This window comes from Trichosurus vulpecula, chromosome 4, assembly GCF_011100635.1.
Source record: "Trichosurus vulpecula isolate mTriVul1 chromosome 4, mTriVul1.pri, whole genome shotgun sequence".
Taxonomy (NCBI): Eukaryota; Metazoa; Chordata; class Mammalia; order Diprotodontia; family Phalangeridae; genus Trichosurus; species Trichosurus vulpecula.
The window spans coordinates 20,155,307-20,176,617 of record NC_050576.1 but is presented as its reverse complement, the minus strand read 5'-3'; the positions used below and the strand labels follow the sequence as shown (position 1 = coordinate 20,176,617).

Genomic DNA, 21,311 nt, shown 5'->3' with positions numbered 1-21,311 from the left:
AACCCGTGCACAAATCATTTAACCCTGAGCTTCAGTGTCCTCAACTAGAAAATGGGTCAGAAGCTCCTTCAGAGGGTGATCGTGGAGAAAGTTTTTTTGAAGTCATTATGTACCACAGAAATGTACACTGTAACAGGCTCATCGAACTCTAATGTGGGGCTAAATCTACACCAAAATGAAAGTCTTATTCCCTGATCTAAAATGGTTTCTGTGCTCTTGATCCCCCTGCCCACCGAGCCAGGGTCTTCTGCCTCTGCCCTGCATCACCTCCCTCATGCCAGGGTGCCTTCTTGAAATGCAAATGAATGAAAGTGGTTTCTTTTTGCCATAGGCTTAGCAAAGAATATATTAGAGGTTTGCAGCAGCAGATTGAAGACCTTCAGAAGACTCTGCAAGAGCAAGGGCCCAAGCCTGAAGGGGAAAGTGTAAGGAACTTTAAACGACAAAGGAATCCAGTGTGTTCTGAGCTGTGTCTAGTGGGGGTGGGGTGGGGGAGGCTTCTTATGCTTTCACACCCAAATTAGTCTAAGAAATGAGGCTACCATCAAATACCGTATATATCTGCATACCAGATGCAGCAGTTTTTCAGACTTGGAGCCTATCAATTGACCATATGTATGATAAGCCAATTCCTCCTTGGGCTGATACTCTGGGTGCATCTCGGGTCAGGATAGTGCCAGAGGATGATGGTTAGAGGTGGGGCTTGCCACACCTGACGTTTCTGCTGTTCTGGGATTCTTTGGGGGCTGGAAAGTAAATGGGGCTGGTGGGCTAATGGTTAGGGAGAGTTGAGGCACACCCAGTAGCTAAGGATGGAGAAGAGGGATCTTCATTAGGAGAACATCTCCAAGAGGTTCCCTGTGCTCCCAGCCCCATGGACAGCCTTTGAATACGTTCTTGGAGTTCCCCGTCTTCTTTCCATGACCTTCCATGAATGCAGCTTTTCTTGCCGACCACTGACAGTGATAAAGGACTTTGAATTTTACCGAGATCTTCCTCACAACAGCCGTGTGATGAAGCTGGTGTGGGCACTAGTATGCTCATGTTACAGAGGAATGTCCAAGCTGGGCTTTGAATGCAAGCCTGACCCAACTCTACAGCTTTTTGTCCTACAGGACGCTGCCTCTCAGGCTTTCCTTGCCAGCTGACCTCCTTGTTTTCCAAGGGCTTCAAGGCCCAATTTCACTAGGCCCTGAGCTTTCTTAGCTTTGTCCTCAGTTTGGTCTCCTTGGCTGTATGGGGAAAGAGGGAAAAGCCAACCATGGAAGGGGGGGATTGACTTAACCTGCAGAAAAGAAAGATGTGTTTGTGTGTGTTTGTCTGTCAGTGCTTGTATGCGAGAGGCAATGGTCAGGGGCTAATTCTTCAATTAGCATATCGGGGCTCATGTCAGAGGGGAGGAAACTTAGTGGGCAGAGTAAGGGAGTAGTAACCCCAAAAGGGAGGTGAGTTTCCTTTCTATCTTGTGTGCGCTATGTATGATTTTCTTTTTTTTCCCCTGGGGGCTTGGAAAATAGAGAACGTCTCATACGTGGCGGCATCTCATATGTGCATATATACGGTATTGTAACCTCTCTAATACAAATATTTGTTGTTAAGCCAGACCTTTTGGGTGAAGTCTCTTTCAAAGAGTCAGTAGCTCTCTGCTTTTCGTTTTTAACTCCCTCAGTATTCAGTGGTGTTTTCTAGCTATAAAGCAAAGGGCCCAAGTAGTGGGAATGCCTTCCATTCCTGCTGAATGGGTGACATTAGAGCTTATGTTGGGACTTTGCCTTTTCCAAAGCCCCATGAAATGTTTCACGAGGATGTTGAATTATAGCCTTTAAAATGCCCATGCAGGTGCTAATTATAACAGATGGAATCATTTCAGTTTAATTGCAAGACTTAAAATCAGATTTTTAAAGTAAATTAGTAACAGCACATTTTGTAGTAATTGATAGACATGTACCTCGTTGAGTTCACAGCGAGCCTTTTCATACAGCATCAGCCTTCCATGAATGACATTCATTTTTATTATGGATTTTCTCTTTAGCTTGCTTTCTTCTGTTCTTCATTTCCTCTTTTCTGAGGTATTTTGAAGTAAGAAATTGACACCTACTGAAAGTTTCATTTTATGACTTTAGCCCCAAGTACTGGGCGTAACTCCACATGTTTATAAAGTGATTTTCATTAACTGGCAGCATGCACCATAAGTAGAGAACTTGGATTTGTAGCTGGTATCTGTGTGTCAGGGCCATCACCTAACAGTCTTTTGTGTTTTATCTTGTAGTCCAGCAAATTAAAGCAGCAGCTGGAAGCTCATATGTAAGTTGGACTGATCAGTATTGCATTTCCTATATATGAGGAAGAAGGTTACATACTTGTAAAGTTTATATCTTTTTGATTCTGTTTGCAAAAGTTAGCACTCTGACCTTAAATCACCTCTTGCATTATGAAAATAAATGATCACTTCAATTAAAACCATCAAGGTGCAAAAAGAGAGCTTTTAAAAATCATATTACAAAGCCTGTTTATCCACAAATATGCTGAGCCTCCTACCAAGGTCCCAGTAATGGAATTATAAAAAAACCATGTTTTAATGACATTTTAGAAATTAAGGGCATTTTTCACAAGGCAGTTTTATTTTGTTGGCTTTTTAAAAGTCTTCTCTTTATATGGCCAAATTTCTGACCAGAGACATTAATTTGGAGCTAATGTACATTTGGATAGGTCTGATCTGCCTGCCATTCTCAGTAGGCTCCCTAAAGCCAAAGGAGCAGGTCTGATTATCATGTGCACAGCTGGGAACTTGACACAAACTGATAAAATAACACATTGTACCTGCCCTTCCAGACATTGCGTCTCTTAGGAAAGAGAGAGAGAAAGTGCATCATCACCTGGGTACTGGAGTGCATAGCCCAGGCTTCAGGCTTTGTTGGGAGACAAGGGGGGACTCCCCCAAGCCCCAGAACTCCAGGAGGGTGGAGTATGACTTGAGCCCAATGAGTTAGCCAAGGTCCCCTTATTGAATCATATGACATGCAATTGTGAGTGCTTAAAAACCTGTGGTAAAACACATCCTTTGAATTCTTTAGGGAAAAGCTTACCGAGGTCCATGAAGAATTACAGAAGAAGCAAGAACTAATTGAAGATCTCCAGCCTGATGTGACTCAAAATGGTAAAGATTCAAGGGGAGAAGTACCTTGGCTTGGGAGGGCTGTTGGGCTCAGCTCTTCTGACCCACCCCCCACTTCTGCACATGAGTGGAGTGAGCCTGGAGGGGGCAGGGCAGCATGAAGGAGGAAGACTCCTCCACCCGAGCTCAGGCCATTTCTTCTCCACCCTCTTAATGGTACAGAATGGGGCTTTTGGCTCCAGTGGTCTCCTATTTTTCTATTAAATAGTTGAGAATTTCTGTCTTTTTCAAGGATTGTTGATTGCTTTTGTTTTACATTCAACTGTTGTTTCCTGGTTTAACAACTTCCTTGTCCCCTGCTACCCCTCCAATGCTCCACAGTAGTATCCTCCCTCTTTTGTGACAAAGAAAAAAGTGAAGCCAACCAGACTCACTGAGAGAGCATGCCTGTTCTCAACCCCCACCCCCACCTCAGAGCTTTCTCTCTTGTTTGTCCCCTGGAGATCATCTTGGCCTTTGCCTTGAATGGTGCCTCCAAGTTCTCCTCGTGGGCTGGGTTTCGTGGTCCCTCTGCTCGGGGCTTTTCTTTCTTTATTTTGCATCATGTCATACAAAGCTCCCCATGTTTTTCTGAATTCTTTATTGTTTTAAATTCTCAAAGCACAACAATGTTGTGCTACATTCACAGACCAGAACTGATCCCCATCCATGGGCAGCTACTGTTCAAGGTTTTTTTTTTGAGGGGGGATTGCGGAGGTGGAGGCTTTGCTATCAACAAAAAGTTTTGCTTTGAATATTTGAGTGTAACCGGGGTCTTCCTCTCTTTGGCCTATGTTTATATGTGCACTGCAGTACAATTGCTTGATCAAAAATTGTATTTATAATGCCTTCATTTCTGAGTATGCTCCTCCCCGGCCTCTGTATTATTCAGCAAGCTGTCCCTTATAAAATATTTTTTTTAGAAGAGGAGAAAAAACATAACTGTACAAATAGACCATAAGTCAGCTGTAACTAATAACATAGGCAGTGTTCTGTGGCTGTGATTGTCCCCCAGCTCTGCACACAAGTTGGAAGGCACGTTTTCTCAGCTTTTCTCCAGGACCAAACTTGGACATCATCATTCCAGTGTGTGGTTTCATGTTTTTGGTTCTTTCCCTTTTTACTATAGTCCTGGTCTCCATTCTCTAGTGTCTCTAGTTCTGTGTCAGTTCCTCTACGTCTCCCCACACATTGCTAAGTTCTTGATATTCCTTGTTTTTTAAGGAACCTCAATCCATCGCATCCCTGTGCTGTGAGTTAGTCGATTGCTCAACCACTTGGGCGTCTCCTTTGCTCCCAATTCTTAGCTGTGATAGAGAGAAGTGCTGTGCACATGTTGGTACATTGCAAGCCTTTCCCCGACGGGTAGATGTCTCTTTGGCTCGGGGCAGGCAGTTAAGTCCCCAGTAGAATCATGCTGGTCTACACACACAGCCCCATGCTCCGTCTGTGGTTTGGCATCATTGTCAACGCGCACATCCTCATGGTATGTCCCTGGCCATGCATCATCATCATTTGCTTGCTTAGCCACAGGCTGTGCCTGTGGCCCCGGTCACACACACAACCCTGTGCTGTGTCCATGGCCTGCTGGTGTTACATTGTCCCTGCACACAGCCCTGTGCTGCATCCATGGCCTGGGGTCATTGTCCCTGCATACAGGCCCATACTGCATGCATGGCCCGGGGTCATTGTCCATGCACACAGCCCTGTGCTGCATCCATGGCCTGGTGTTACATTGTCTCTGCATACAGCCCCGTGCTGCATCTGTGGCCTGGGGTCATTGTCCTTGCATACAGCCGTGTGCTGCATCCGTGGCCCAGCATCATCGTCCATGCACACAGCCCTTGCTCTGTCTGTGGCCCTGACTCTCCACAGCTAAGTCCAGCCCATTGTTTTTCATCTTGACCTGTGTCTCATGGGAAGTCACACCTCAGTATTATTTGGTTGGCATTTGACTTACCTTGATTTGGAGCAGGCTTTCCTACAGTTATTCATCGCTTGTGATCCTCTAGAGAGCTATTTGTTACTCTTGTTGGATCCCTTCCCTATTAGAAAAGGGCTTTTCATCTTATACATATTTGTTATAGTCGACATTGATAGCAGATGCAGACCCTAATCAGAGAGATTGGATTTCATGATTTTTTTCCCCTAGTTAATTTTTTCCCTTATCTGGATTTTTCCCCTTATCTGAGCTGCATTGATTTTGTTCATGCAAAAGCATTTTGGTTCCATGAAATCCAACGTCCTAACATTGTCTCTTGTAAATGACTAGTTACATTTTAAGGGAAATTGGATTAAAGAAGAAAGCCAAAGATTGAATTTAAAAAATTCTATAGTTTTTTTTTTCTCTTTGTCCACTCTAATTTTTCAGAAGATAAATAAAATGTAAAGTATTTTATTTTTTTCTGTTCAAGTAGTGGAATAGCATGAATGAAATTAGAAATGGTTATGTTTTTGTTCATTTCTGTCAATAGTACAAAAAATAAATGAACTTGAAGCTGCCCTACAGAAGAAAGATGAAGATATGAAAGCGATGGAGGAGAGATATAAAATGTACCTGGAGAAAGCCAGAAATGTAAGTAGATCAGCAGCTGCCTAGACATCATTGCCTGTGTCCCTTTATCGGAGCTGTATGGATTTTTTATTTATTTTTAAAAATGTACTGCTTTACTTTTTCCCTAATTACATGTAAAAACAATTTTTAACATTCATTTATAAAATTTTTTAGTACTAAATTCTCTCCTTCCTTTCTGTCCCACCCCCACCCCCCCCATTGAGAAAGCAAGCGATTTATTATACATTATACATATGCAGTCATGCAATACATATTTACATATTAGTCATGTGGAAGAAAACACAGGCACAAAGCCCAAGAAAAACAAAGAAAAAGTATTCTTCAGTCTGTATTCAGACTCCATCAGGTCTTTCTCTGGAGGTTGGTAGCATTTTTTATCATAAGCCCTTCTGAATTAACTTGGATCATTGTCATTCACAGTTGATGATCATACGATATTGCTGTTACTGTATACAATGTTTTCTTGGTTCAGTTCACTTCACTTTTCATCAGTTCATGTAAATCTTTTCAGGTTTTTCTGAAATCATCCTGTTCATGATTTCTTACAGCACAATAGTATTCCATCACAGTCATATACCACGACTTGTTCAGCCATTCCCCAATTGATGGACACACCCTCAATTTCCAGATCTTTGCCGTCACTGAAAGAGCTGCTACATTTTGTACATATTTTTGTTTTTTATCTCTTTGGTGTACAGACTTAGTAGTAGTGTTGTTGGTCAGAGGGTATGTAGGGTTTTATAACCTTTTGGGCATAGTTCCAAATTGTGCTACTAATCAGTTTACAACAGCACTTTCTCAGGGTCGATTGTACCAGGCTCATGGGGTTGGTGCAACGCTCTTGAGAACGAAGGGTCACGTTGAAATTGGACTGACCACTTGGGTATTAAATCAAGACTGCCACATGCCAGACCCTGTGCCAAGCACTTTACAAGTGGGAAGGAGGTGCTGTGATCATCCCCATTTCACAGATGGGGAAGCATACAAGTAGAACTGAAGTCACCTGTCTGGGGTCACTCAGCTGGGAAGAGTGGGAGGCTGCATTTGACCTCGAATCTTCCTGACTCCAGGCCCAGCGCTGTCCATTGCACCACCCAGCTGCAGAGGGTGTGGTCCATTTACAAAGACCTTGGTCTTTGTTTTTTTTTTTTTTTCACTTAGCCAGTTTTACAGTGGGTTAGTGTCACTCCTGAACCCCAAACTACCCAACAGCTATTTCCATAATCATTTCTGATTTTCTTTTCACTTTGTTCATTGTGTTTTTGTTCATTTCTGGAATGTTTTCCATCTATAGTTAAATCTTGATATGTTTTACTTGTTTTCTCTGAACAGGTAATTAGAACCTTGGATCCCAAATTAAATCCAGCATCAGCTGAAATAATGCTGCTGAGAAAGCACCTGGCAGAGAAAGACAGAAGGATCGAGATCCTGGAGGTACATTGGCCATTTTTTGCTCAGGCTCTTTTTATTCTCTGCTAGCTTCCAGCCCTGGGGTTTGCATTCCAGGAGCTGCTTTATGTGGGTATTATGGAGCTGGAGCGCCTGGCTCTGGTGACCCAGTTAATAAGGGGTAGGGGTAAGGCAGGATCTGAGCTCTGATCTCCGGGCCTTTTTCCCACCTTGCTCTGCACCAGTCATCCCTGGTTGATGGTTTAGGATTGAATTAGGAGGAAGCTTTTCTGAAAATGTCCTCAGTCTCTTAGCAGATTGGTGGAGAATCATCTGTGGGTTGGCTCTTCTGTTACATTAACAGGCTCTGAAGTAGAATGAGCCCAGGCCTGCTGGCAGACCTCCCGAGGAACAGCTTTAAGCCCGAGTCATGGCTCCTCCAGCCCAGCTCTGGACAGATGGAGTTGCCTTGCTGCCTCCCAGGGATGGCCAGGGAGGCCGATGACTAGCACTTTCAAACTCACAGATCCCTTTAAGCATATTCTCACAGCAGGAATTCCTGTTCCTCTTCCACAGATGATCTGTCTCGAAGATCACACAGCAGAACCCAGTGCTCCCATTCACTTTAGCCTCTTGCTCGGTGCTCTCTGCCAGTACAGCACCACTCACCACTTTGTCTGAAGGGCCTGGGACTTAGCCGGCTCCCAATAGCAACGGTCCAGTGTTGGTGTTGCTTCTCTAGGGACCCTTTGATTAACCCTTTTGAGTTTTGACTTTAAGTACTGCCTTTTGCTATCAGTATTTTGAGGGAAGCAATGCACCCTCAACTTGGAGCGCTCTTTTCTGATGAAATCACAGATCAGATTTAAACAAACTACAAACAAAACCACCTTTTGATTTATTTGAATCAGTATATTAAAAAACTAAAGCACATACTCTGTGCCAGCCACTGGGCCAGGCTTTGGGGTTACCAAGCCAGATGACAATGCTCACTGCACTCATGCTGTTTACGTTCTGTCGGCTTGTCCATGTACACATGTAAACGCATACTAAAGAAATCAGTGCTAATTATGGGAGGAAGGCACCGGCACAAGGGGAGTCAGGGGAGCTGGGGATCAATATATGATCTTGCAAATTTTATAAGAATTTGGAAATAGCTTTTGTTCTAGATTCATTTAAAATCTTGCAGATCACTTTATTCTTAAAAACTGCATACATGTATGTATAGATATATGTATGACTTTACAAAGCCTGTCTGGTTCTGTTTATTACATTAAAAAATACCTGAGAACTGATCCTTGCTTACCTTTGGTGCTTGGTAGGAAGTTTTGTTTTTTTTAAATTGTTGATTTTTTTTTTACATCAGTTTATATTTCCTGTTGTGTTCCTCCCTCTCCCCTCCCAGAGGCTCTGCCTTAAAACAAAGAAGAAAAACCAGCCCAGCAGTGCTAGTGAACATATCACTAAGCATGGCAGGTCGTACAGCATCGAGCAAGGGCCGTGTTCCTCTGTCTGTCCTTCATTGGTGTGATTTCATAATGTAGGGAAGAAAAGGGAATGAGCATTTATCTAGCACCTACTGTGTGCCAGGCACTGAGCTGAGCACTTGGCAAAGATGACTTCATTTGACCCCCACTAAGCTTTGGGAGAAAGGTGCGGTTATTACCCCCATTTCTCAGATGAGGAAACTGATGCAGACGAGTTAAGTGACTGGCCCAGACAGTGACTGAGTGCGTAAGGCTCAATTTGAACTCAGGTCTTTTGGACTCCCAGTGCAGTGCTCTGTCCACTCTGGCTTCAGTTACCTTGTGTTCCAACGCATGTGTAAAGGTGGTCATGTTCAAGCTTTGCAGTTTTAAGTGCAATTTCAGGCTTATCTTTTATATGCTCAGGAATGAACTATATTAAAATGTTTGGTACAAGTAACTCATGTTCGTATTACCCGGGACAGTCTGATCTTTCTGATATTTCTTGTCTCTTTTCCCAGAGTGAATGTAAGGTAGCAAAATTCCGTGATTACGAAGAGAAACTCATTGTGTCTGCCTGGTATAATAAGGTGGGTTGAAATCTAGCAGATTTGATTTATTAGAGAGAAAAATGTTAACCGACTTCATTAATATTTTTAAAAACCTCTTTGATCAGAAACAACTTCATGCTCCATAAACATATTCCTAAAAAATCTAAGTTCTTTTGTCACTAATGGATGTTTATTCAGTGACTGTTTGTGTCTAGGGATAAGTCTAGGGATACTGAAGTGAAAGGCCAAATAAACCCTGACCTCTATGTGCTTCGGTCTCTGGGGGTTCGGAGGTAGAGTGGGATGGGTGATGGAATGTGGCTGAAGGGAAGGTTGGAGACAGATGGGGGTTGGGGGGAGACATTCTTGGAAAACTGTGGGAAAGATTGAGCCCTGGGGGCCTGAGGAGGGCTGGAAAGTACTGTGGGGTGGTATATACCTGGGACACACCCTTAAGTGTAATAGGAGGAATGTGGTAAGAGCGAGGGTTGGAGGTGGATGGAAGGGACAGAAAGAGCCCTGAGGGCCTGAAGAGGGTGGGAGGGGTACATATTCCTGAGTTAACTCTTTTATGAGAGGGGCCTACTTACAGATGTAACTAAGGAGTGTCAGCCCCAGCTATTTGAGCATTATAGTGGATGGTGGACACAAGCTGGAGATATGGAATGGAGCTTCTTTGAGTGTACTTTGACCACACACTTTCTTCATCATTGAAGACAGTGGAGCGGTAACATCTGGACTGTGATATCACATCGCTGCATCTGCTACATGAGGAAAAGGACATTACAGTGAGGGAGTGAGGGGTGCAGAGATAGAGCCGTTGTGCTCACTTAGCATGTTGGGAGGAGATGTGTGCTGGGGAGGACCCCTTCGTTAGGCCACTGATTCTGCCTTTATCCTCCAAGAGGAAGGAATCCCTAAATCTTGAACAGAATCTCATGACATATCAAGGGCATGCCCATGAAAGTCTGTGAAGGGAATAGGAGAGCTTTTACTACTGATCTACAGCAGTCACACTCTCAATTGAAAGGTGTTGAGAATGTGAAGTCCCACCCAGCTTATTGTTTGATTCAGGGGAGTGAAGAAACACAGGAGGTTCTGCTCCATGGGTGACTCTGTCACATGTCAAAGTCATACAGGGTTCCATGAGAGAGATAACCAATCCTCTGATTATTATCATCAGGCAACATGGTCCAATGAGGGAGTTTATCTTTGTCATGAGAAAATCCAGATGGATAAGGGATTCTCTAGAGAGGACATCCTCCCAATACTCCTGTTTGAGGTAACGTTGATTTGATAGCATCTGGCCCCAAAACACTGCAGAGCCCAATCCATGAGGTCACAATCGTTCAGAAGCATCGGGCTCTGAAAGAAGACTTATGCTTTGTGTCCCTGTAACCACAAGTATCAATGTGTGTGTCACTTGGTTGTGCACTGCAAAAGCCCAGAGCATTGGTTATGGGAAGTTGTGCCACAGGATCCCAAGCTTCTCCCTGCCATAAAGGCCCGTCTTTTTTACTGTTTTTTTTTTTTTTTCAAATAAGCATTGATTTTTCCTCCCTTGAAGAAATAAAAGGAGGAAACCTTTGTAAACATTATTCCACGGGCTGATGAGGAAGCCCACTGCCTACTCCCTGTCAGAGAGGTAGAAGACTCAGTAAGCAGGATGAGAAGTACATTTTTGGACATAGTGTGGGAACTTGTGCTGGAAAGGCCTATGTTCTTCTGGTGATCGTGTGGTTGAGAGCCCTGAAATACCATATTCTTCCAAGAGTCAAAGTTGAGAGTCTTCTAAAGGGCAATGGAGATGTGTGTGGCACATAAAAGGAAAAATGAGGCATTGTGCAAGAGGGCACAAAGGATGACGTCACAAGGATTTGTGAGTAGAAAAAAGATGAGCCAGTTAGTTACATAATGAGAAAGGAGGATGGTCAGTAGGCATCCCATGTGCCCTGTTGGTATACAAACCACATCAGGAGAGCTGCTTCCTGTCACTGCAGGTCCATGGTATGACACAAGGAGCCCTCCCCACTAAGGAGATTATAGATCCATGGATGTATGAACAGCATAGCTTTAAAAAAAACATCTTTGGGATAAAAATCTATAATTTTCTTTCTAATTTAGATAGTTGAATTTGAAGCTGAAATGTTTTTTTTTCCCCCTCTGTTGAATTACGTTCTTCTGTTTAGACTAAGAAGGACAAAAGCAAGTAGAAACAAAAGAACCTCTCCAACCTTTTAATATTTTCTTCCTAGTATCATTAGTACTATGATACTGGCATGAAGTCTGTCAGGTATTAGTCACATAATCCAGATGTTAGGTGTTAGACCTATTGGAAGCAGAAATGGCTGTGTGGCCTTCAACCTGTCTTAAGATCGGAATGATTAGAAAGTATGCAAGGTCCCTTTAAGCAGTGGAGACTGGTGTTGGACTAGTCATTGCCTCCACTCTCCAACTGGCCTTTTATCTCTTATATGTAAGACCCTAGCTAATTGCTGAAGGAAAGGACAAATTAAATTTGACATGAGGAGCTAATAGTTTTTTGGCTTGCCTTTTAATGAGAATTTCTTTAAAAATAATCTGTTTTAATTGAATTTTGTGTTTTTTTTTTATGTCGTCAGAATTTCCTCTCAGCATCCCCTTCCTAGAGAGGTATCCTATATAACAAATACTATATTTTTAAAGATTCCCCCCCCCCCCCAAAAAACAAAGAGCAAAAATCAGCATAACTGATTGATGCTTTGAAAAAGTGTGAAAAATGATGCAACACGTAGGGACCTCTCTCCTCTACGAAAGCGTGTGGGGGAGGGGTTCTTTCTCATCACTCTCCTTTCCAGCCAGTCTCGATCTTTATAAATTGTCATCATCCACTTTGTCTTGATGTGTGTGGTGGTGGCGGTTCTTTCCATTTGTGTCGTCGTAATTGTGTGTATTGTTTTCTTGGCTCTGCTGACTTTGCCCTCTATCAGTTTACAGGGTTCTTTCCATTCTTTTCTGTACTTGTTACATTCATCATTACAGTCATACATCACATTGTGTTTAGACATTCTACATTAAGTGGATGTTGCTGTGTTTCTAATTGGTGCCTAGGGGGACTTGCTTCTTTTCCGTGTATTCCTTGCAGTATGAGCCCAGTAATGAAATCTTTAGGTCGAAGGGTATGGACATTTTAGTCACATGATTTGTATAATACCCAGTTGCTTTCCAAAACAGGCTGTATTGATTCCCAGCATTGCACTGGTGTGCCCATCTTTCTGCAATCCCCTCAGTATCGCCTACTGCCATGTTTTGTCTCCTTTGCCAGTTTGCAGGGCATGAGAGAAAACATCAGGGTTGTTTTGATTCACATTTCTCTTCTTAGTAGTGACCTGGAGCATTTTTTCATGTGGTTATTAATAGTTTTCAGTTTTTTTGAGGATTGTTTGTTCACATCCTTTGCCCATTCGTCTTAATGACAACTGCAGTCTTTAAAGGAAGCACCAACTACGAAAACATGTGTTCTGGATCTGATTCTCACCAACAAGGAGAAGTGTTAGGATTCTTGTGGGAGAACATCTGCTGTTTTCTAGACTTTGTGATAGCAAAGAAGCTAGTTGCTGCCGACACACTCCTTTGATTTTGGGAGAGCATGTTTCTTTGTGATCAGAGAATACGAGGAGAGCCTAAAATGTTCTGGCTTGGGGTTAACCTAGGAGGGGCATGAGGTTTGGGGAATCACTGTGTAAGAAAAAATGTTTTGATGAAGTAGAGGGGGAGGCCTCTCCAGAGACCGGTGTGGACTCACAAGACATCACTGACCACCCCAGATTGACAAAGGGCACGTGTAGAAGGTGGAAGGAAGAGTGGGAGAGACTGTGAGCGGTGTTTACTGTGCGAAGAATGTAAAGAGGCCTAGAGATGGAGGGAACTCCTGCTGGCCAGTGGGGCATTACGGATATTGAAGAAAAGAAGGTCATCAGGAAAGGAGGCTGGCAGGGGTGAGCATGGAGACTGGTGGAAAAAAGGTCAAACAATTCCATTCTTCTCTTGCCTGAGAATGACTTTTGGACAGGGATGTTTAATAGGGGACTGCTGTGAAGCCAGTATAAGTGGGGAAAGAACAGGAGAGAACTGATTCATTAGGCCAAGACATACTTCAGCTCAGGGGGGTGCAATTTCTGAACCATCCCCATTGCTCCCCAGGAGAGGCTGTGCAGGACTGGGGAATTCTGGAAGGGCCATGTATGGCTTTCCAAAGAAGGGAGGAACAGGTGACATGTGATGGGCCAGAGAGCCTGTTGTCAGAAGGATCCCCAAGGGCCGGCCTGGCCTCGTTGAGAACAGGTCGTCCCACTCTCACCTTTTGGCTGAGGTTCTCGGTCTGGTTCTTTGGAGGACTGCTGTGGATCTTGTGTACTTGGTTTAAGAAACAAGCCTTGGATGACATCCTTCATTCTCTGGGTGTGAGCTGCCTGAGAGCTCCCACTCTTGTGGCCAGACTCAATGTGGGCATGAATGGTTCTGTTCCCCCTAAGGGGTCCTGAGTGTGGTGTTCCAGTGCTCTGTGTAGCCTGGAAGTCAGGAGATCCTGGCAGCTGCCTCTAGAGAGCGGAAGAGCATCAGAGGATCCTAGCCTCAGGAACACAGCCTGAGCTAGAATCCTGCCGCAGATGGGGAGCGGTCTGGGACCCTGCCATTGTCATGAAAACTCAATGGACAGTATGTAAAATACCTGGCAAGCTGGGCAGCCACTGATGCGAGTCATCCATGGTATGGGTGATGCAGCTGGTGGCAGGGCTCTTGAGCAGAGAGTGAGTTCACTGGTTTTCTTTGAATTCCAGAGGCAGCAAGAGGATTAATGTATGGGCGCTGTGGAGAGGTGTCTTTGGGTATTTATCAAGTACCTCATGTGCTGAGGATACAAACCAAGGCAGATCGCACAAAAGACATGCCCTGCTCTCTAGACAAAGTGCTTTAAAGTCTAGAGTGCTCTGAGATCGCATGAGGGAGAAGTCACTTTGAGAGTGCTCAGGAAACATGAAAGTGGATCCCTCTGAGCATTGCCACAGGCAGGGATGGGGAAGGCCTAGGGAATGGGGATGTGTATGGCGAGCGGTGGGGCAGTTGCTTATGTCTATGGATGACGAGTCAGTGTTGGTGGAATGAGTGCCAGATGGACTGTATCTTAGGGTGAGCCCCAGAGAGCCCCAAGCCTGTCTGCTGGAGGGGTTTAGAAATCACTCCACCTAGCAGGAAGGGAAGCTGCTTCCAGGGTGCTTGTTATGGCTTCTCCTGGTCATCCTTGCCATGTCAGCCGCCATCTTCAGTGAATGTTTTCATTGTTGGTTTCTCTTCTCTAGAGTCTCGCTTTCCAGAAGCTGGGGATGGAATCCAGACTGACTGGAGGTAATGGCGCCTGCAAGGATGCTGGTGCCTGCCCTCCCGCGCGCTCCTTCCTTGCACAGCAACGGCACATCACCAACGCTAGAAGAAATCTCTCTGTTAAAGTACCTGCTGCAACATCTGATTAAACTCCAAAAGAAACACAGACCCTTAAGTGCCCTTAACCCATTTGTAGCTTCCACAATCTTTGCGGATTATAAAGAGCCAGTCGTGGTGCTGGACAGATGTAGGTCTGCTCACCAAAAAGAAAATCAAAGAAATTGATTTCTATAAGGCACTTGGAGCAGTTCCATCCATCTTTTCAGATGGTCAGAAATGAGGAATTGAAATATGTTAGAAAGCACATATCTCAAAGGATTATATTTGTCTTCAGAGTATATAGTGTTTAGAATTACAAATTGGCAATGTATATTTAAATTTAATATGTCCAGTTGGCCTGGTAACTTGATTAACCAAGGCAGCATTGGAAATTTGTAATTTGAAAAAAATGCCAGCTCTGTTTTATCCTACAAGATAAAAATTAGTGAGTTGAACACAGCAAACTGAAGAAATCTTGTGTGGGTGGGTTGGTGTGCTGCTTTAGCTACACCAATACCTGTTCAATTTGATCTTTCTATTCCTGTCCTTAGATGAGATGATTTTAGTATTTACTGGAAGGTGATTCCCCTATTGGGGAAAAAAATTAAAAGTTGAAATAGCTTTTCTATAAATGCAGATGATTAAATAGAAAAATGTTCAGATATTTGAGAGGTCAGAACCTCTCTGGGCAGCTATTAATCATAAATGGGACCGTGCCTAGGATTAGGCCCTGGCCAATTTTATTAAAATATTAGGAATTTAACTGACTTTTAAAAAGTTATCTTATCCTTGGAAAATAAGCTAAAAATTAAGATTTAGTGTGCTGTATTCATAGCTGTTTTTTTTAAAGAGTCAGTTGGCAGGGCAAAATAATTTATTGCTTCTAAACATTCCGGAGTTTTCAGAGCTGACTTGAAACAGTCATTTTGCCTCTGTGATTAAAAAAGAGGCATTATTTTAGGAAGCCACATGAAATGAATTTAATTTGGCTTATTCCCTAGGGAACCACTTTGTGGTATTTGATTCACCCACGCCAAAAGTTGTCAGTGTATTCTAGCCTCAAGTTTTGGCTAATCCCTAAAGGATGTAATTTTTTCATCTGCTGTAGAGATATGTGCTAAGTCCTTGTCTGGGCATGTAGTCAGCAGTCCGTTCTCTGTTTAGATAACAACTTCATCCCATCTCAGGCCTAGAGCTGTGGAATGATGATGTGGGCAGATTACTGTCCACTGAAGATGGGATTCACAGCATTAAAACCGGACCCCCTGTATTTCTATCTCCTGACGGCTTGTCCAAGAACTCTCTTCTTGGTGTCCATCCGTTGGACATGTCTGTCCCATGCTTAGCCTTTTATTGCTAGTGTTTCTTTACAAAATGCCGAGTGTTGTTGTGTCTACAGTATTATGTGTTTAGACCTTTGGTTTAGGGGCTGTCCCAGTAAGCTTCTCCAGTTCATTGAAAGGGTGTAAAATAGCATACCATTTAGTCTGGTGCAGGTTGGGATCCTCGTGAGCAAGTGTCCGCGCATTTTTTATGACCAGATTTCCTTCTGTGTGGCTGCCCACTTCTGTTGACTACCTCTGGGGTGAGGATGATTTTGACTGGTGCAATGATGTGGTTGGCTTGTGTTTTGTATCTTTGTAAGCTCTGCTTGTCTATGATTTTATTGAAATGGAGAAAAAGCCTTTATAAATATTTGAGCATGCTGTGTAAAGTTTTCTAACTGTGACATTTCAGTACACCCTAGTAAGTAGAAAGGATTGTCACTTCAGTGTTGAATACACGTTTATAAATGAGACTTAAAAGCAGAAGTTCACTTTTTTAATGGGATTTATTTTAAAGCAGCAGTGTTCCCTCTAGGTAGACCTGCTATTTTTCATAAAATCTCCGTCGGGTGCTAAATAGAATTTCTATGCCCTCACTATATTGCTAATTGAACACGTGCAGTCGTGGCACTGCCATGTCTGCACAAGGGGAGTGGTCAGGTTGCATTTGGTTCTCTTAAGATAATGGGAAAAACAGCAACAGCAGTGACACCAACAGTCAGGGGTAGTAAAAGTTGGAGGATAAAAGTATTTGCATAGGAAGGGTGGAAGTAGAGCTTCTCTAAGGTGACGGCTTGTAATACTAGTGCAAGTTCAAGGACTGACCAGACGTGAGTACCTGGTCCGAAAGAGAAGATGGACACCCTGTGGGTGATGAAACATTAGAAATAATTTATCATGAGCCAGGATTGGTGTATTTCTTCTTCTTTAAAGAGCGTATATTCTCTAGGGGCGGGGGTGGATTTACTGTGAAGTAGAAATGCACCACATTTATCCATGTGAAAAGAAAGGGACTTTTCTAGTGGTGATTTTATATTTATATAAAACCAATTCAGGATCAGTCCCTAATTTGGAGTCTCTATTCTGAGATTTTTATTTATTTCTCTTTTTCAAAGTGTGGTGGTGTACATACATACATATGTGTGCATATGTGTACATTTATGTATGTGTATATATACTGTGACAATGATGTTTAGTTTATCTGAGATTTATTGATAATATTGAGAAATATTTGAATTTTACTCTATTTTTCCAGTGAATAATTAAGGTTATTGAACATATGATTTAGTACAGATTTAAATTATTCATATATCTCTTAAACTTTTGTCTGAAAACCTAAATAAGGTCTCCCTCTAATTTTTTTTGTCATCTCATGTTTAATGTTAAGTGATAAGTTGAATGCTAACAGTTGAAGTTCTTCCTCATCTAAGGCTACCTGTGTCTACTTACAGAACACATCTGAACCAGTAAAAAATCATTCCAGCAAGTGAATATTATGTGCGTTTCATCTCTCCCTTAGTTTATCCTACTGTGTTTAGTTAGAAGCTTCTCAATTTATGGAAATGGGTGTGCATGTAAATATGTCTGTGAATTTTCTTTTTAACCTTCAGTGAAATAGCTTATGGAATCGCTAAGGCATCAAATTCTTTTTTTAAAAAGGAAATCAACAGTTTCCTGAGCTCAATGTAGTTTTGTGTAATGTTTTACTCCTCAAAGGTACATGAAGGCCCTCTCTCTTTTCTGTGGGAAAGTTTTACTTGGACACAGTTTAGAACACAACAGAAGCAATACTTGATTTATTTTCCTGGGTAGCCAGTCCTTTTACGTCATGGCTGTCAGCCAGCAGACAGACCCACAGTGAAGCGTATGGTCAGCTGTCCCGATGCCTTTCTTGCTCTTATCTCCAGTGGGCCTGCCAGCTCCCAGGAGATGCACGGGACACTTGGCCTGCCAGCTTCCAGTGGATGCGTGGGACGTGTGGCCTGCTTTAATTTTCCAATGTACGTTCACCTCAGTCGGTTTAGAAACAATGTTGCACTACTTTTTATTCTTTCCTTCTTTGAGAATGTTCTTTTTATATTTACATAAAGACTGATGAAAGTGACTTTGTGTTTGCCTCTTTTTTTTTGGTGATAACCATTCTCAGTGCAAGAACTCCACTAAGAAGCCCTGTATTGTTCACACCTGCTTTGCAGATGCCTTTTACCTTTTCATACCTTAAACCTACTGAAACTGTTTATAACATGGTGGGGGTGAGGGGTGGGCGGGAAGAGACACAAAAGACAGTAAAATTTTACTGAAAGTTAAACTCTTCACAAGAACTTTCACCATAGGTTGTCATATAGTCTTGGGTAATAATAGATGGGCCCAATAATACATGGTTCAGTTCTTTGAAATGACAAAGGACGCTTCTCAAATGGAGGGTTCTAATGGAATTCTGGATCCCAAGCGCAAGACTGTTATTGGTCAGAAAGACTAGGAGATCATAAGGTGTCCAGTCTTCCTCGTAGACTTTTGCTTAAAAGTTATAATGTAGGACTCCCAGAATCTTAGGTAATATCATGTGTATGAAGTTTATGTTGATTTGTGAAAGAACCTGCTAATAAAGTGACTGGTGGAGAGGGCCAGACTCTAGTCCTAGCTGTGCCACCACGTGGCTGCTGAACCATGGACAAGTCACCATTTCTCTGGGCTTTTCTAGCTCTAAAATTCTGTCAGTTGAAGACAGCATGAAGATCAGAAATGGAGAGATAATCCCCCATGCATTCGCAGACTTGAGGCTTAAGAGGTAAACATTAAGGGCCCAATGTCAGATGTTTAAACCAAAGGCAGATGACCATGAAGAGGAACTGGGATTGAGCAGGTAGTTTTAAAAGTGTTGAATGACTGAGGCTGAAAACGTAAAGAGAAAACTATTTTGGGACATCCTGTGGGACCAGTGAGGAAGAGCTGGCCACCCTTGTGAGCCACTGGGATCACGTGGAAGTGGTGGGTGCCAGTTAGTGGTGCAGAATCAGCTTGGCGATCCACATGGCCTGGCCACATGGGAGGGACAGATCCAAGAAAGGAGAGCAGGTGCCTTGGCATAAGGATTGGATCTGCACTTGCACTGGAATGGACATTAGAGGTTGTCTAGTCCAATTGTTTCATTTTACAGATGGGTTAGCTGAGGGTGAAGTAAGCTGCTCAAAGGTCACACAAGATGCACATTGTTTTCCATGAGGCTGCTGCCCATGGAACTGTTCAGGGTCACCTCTCTTAGTTATTCCCGTGAGCAATGAAAACTCGCAAATGTAATGACTGAGCAGCTAGTTTTGGTTACCTTTTGTATTAGGAGGGCAGAGTTTATAATCTCAAAGAGGATCATATATATGTCTGAAAGGTTCGGAACCGCCGGATATAAGAAACTCTCAAAGTAGGAGGCAGAAGAATCAAAGCATATATTTAGGCTCCACAGTAACCAACCCATGAACCAGCATCCCCATTTTGACATATTGATCAAAAGCTTCCAGGCCCAATAAGTACGCCTTACAAGAGTAACCAGGAGGCTACAGAGAAGCATGATGGTGTAAAACAAAATCATGCTTCCCCCTCTATGGTAAAAAGATTACCCACTGGCTTCAAGTCCTTGCTCAGCTTCCTCACGTAGGTCAGCTCTGCTACCAGCAGCTCCTGCTTCAGCTTCGGCTGTGGCTGTAGCTATAGCAGCCTCTGGCTCCAACGGAAGCTGTTTTTAACCATCCGGCTTCTGCGGGGGTGTAAGGTACGCCAGGGAAAGCACAGGTTCTTTCAATCTGCTTAAGCAAGGTGAAGGGGTTGACCGACCAGGAAAGCACAGGTTCTTTCCATCAGCTTAAGTGAGGGAAGCAAGGTGAAGGGGCTGACAAGCTTACTCCAGTCCACATACAAACAGCATTCAATTCAGGGGAAAAAGCCAAACTAGTCAAGGGCACTTGTTGACTAAGTGCTAAGGAGCCCATTTTTGGTTGCCAACATACTCTCCACCCCTTGTTATAGGATACATAATCTAATCAGCCATGTATCCTAGAACATACATTGTGATCCAATTACAAAGGAAACTAAAACATACCATTCATAATAAAGCAAAACATATCATTTGGTGACATTCCTAAACATTGGTTTACGATTCAAATGTGATGCACCCCTAGGTCCCAGCAAGATAATCCCTTCAATCAATCATCCCAAAAATAATAATTAATAATTCAAATGTCCACCCCTAGATCCTTGTATCCATTACATAGGATCAATAATATCATAATAATAAAACATAGCCAGGATAACACAAAATAAGTAAACATAGAACACTATCATCATTCCCACCCCCTTGAACTGATTGGGGCTCAAAATCTTGGGTAAGGGGTGAAGGTCTCATTTTCCATAGCTTCTTCTTGCTGAAATTGGATGTAGAGATGGCCCTGCCCCAAAAAGTCCCATTCCAGAGGTCAGTTCTTTAATGAGCTGGCAGGAATTCCAAGAATGCTACCTGCTTAGGCAGTCACAGGGAAAGTGCAGGGTGCTTAAGCCTAAAGGAAACAGAACTAGCAACAACCTTAGCCAAAACAAAGGACAAAAAGAGTAGACAAGTATGGGCTATTATCCTTCAAATAAAATCATCTCAAGTTTGGTTGAGATTTCAGTTATGCAAAGATCCAACATCAGAGCCAAACTCAGGTGGGAAATGTTTCTTTTCAAAAGGAACATAATGAGGAAGCCCAGAGGATCCCAACCTAGATAGAGACTAGGATTGTCCTCCCAGCCTTTCCCCAGATGTACAAGGAAACACAATGGGAAAATTAAACTAAGAGGATCCCATCCTAGGTAGAGACTAGGATTGTCCTCCCAGCCTTTCCCCAGATGTACAAGTTTTCTTCCGTTAATCACACAAGGTCACCTTCACTCTGAGTGGCTTGTGGGCTTGCAGGAGCAGTTCTTATTTCCCTATCTCTCCTGTTATCAAGTCCTTTATCTCTATACATTCTATATAATTCATTGGTTGGAATTCCATCTATCATTTCAAAACCTACCCCTGCTCTCAATAGAGCAGTAAACATTTCTTTCCTTGTTACTCTCCTTTGGCGCCAAGTTTGATGGTTATTCACCCTTCTCTCTCGAGGAGATCTATCCCTTCCCCAGTCTCCTAGGTCATGTAACTGTAAAATCTTATTTATCACTGTTGTAAGACGGCTCCCTACTTCTCCCAAGTAACAAATTCAAAATTAGTTGTTTATAAGCAGGAGGAGCTGTCCTAATTATTAAATTCCTATGCAGGCAGTCCCATTGGATCATTGTAATATTTAGTCTGCGGTTCCTATCATGATAGGCAGTCTTCATAACCTCCTCCTTTAGTCTCATGATACAATCTCTAAGTGA

The 21,311-nt window shown here is 42.9% G+C and overlaps 1 protein-coding gene across 1 annotated transcript in view; it reads left to right on the top strand.

Annotated features, from left to right (window-relative positions):
- HOOK1 (hook microtubule tethering protein 1) overlaps positions 1–18,022 on the top strand; it is a 53,098-nt gene extending 35,076 nt beyond the window's left edge. The window contains exons 16-22 of the mRNA XM_036755353.1: positions 332–425; positions 2,270–2,304; positions 3,075–3,157; positions 5,629–5,729; positions 7,062–7,163; positions 9,106–9,174; positions 14,475–18,022. Coding sequence (XP_036611248.1) covers positions 332–425; positions 2,270–2,304; positions 3,075–3,157; positions 5,629–5,729; positions 7,062–7,163; positions 9,106–9,174; positions 14,475–14,645 — 655 coding nt within the window. The 3' untranslated portion in view covers positions 14,646–18,022. The remainder of the gene's footprint in view (positions 1–331; positions 426–2,269; positions 2,305–3,074; positions 3,158–5,628; positions 5,730–7,061; positions 7,164–9,105; positions 9,175–14,474) is intronic.
- Positions 18,023–21,311: the final 3,289 nt, after the last annotated feature.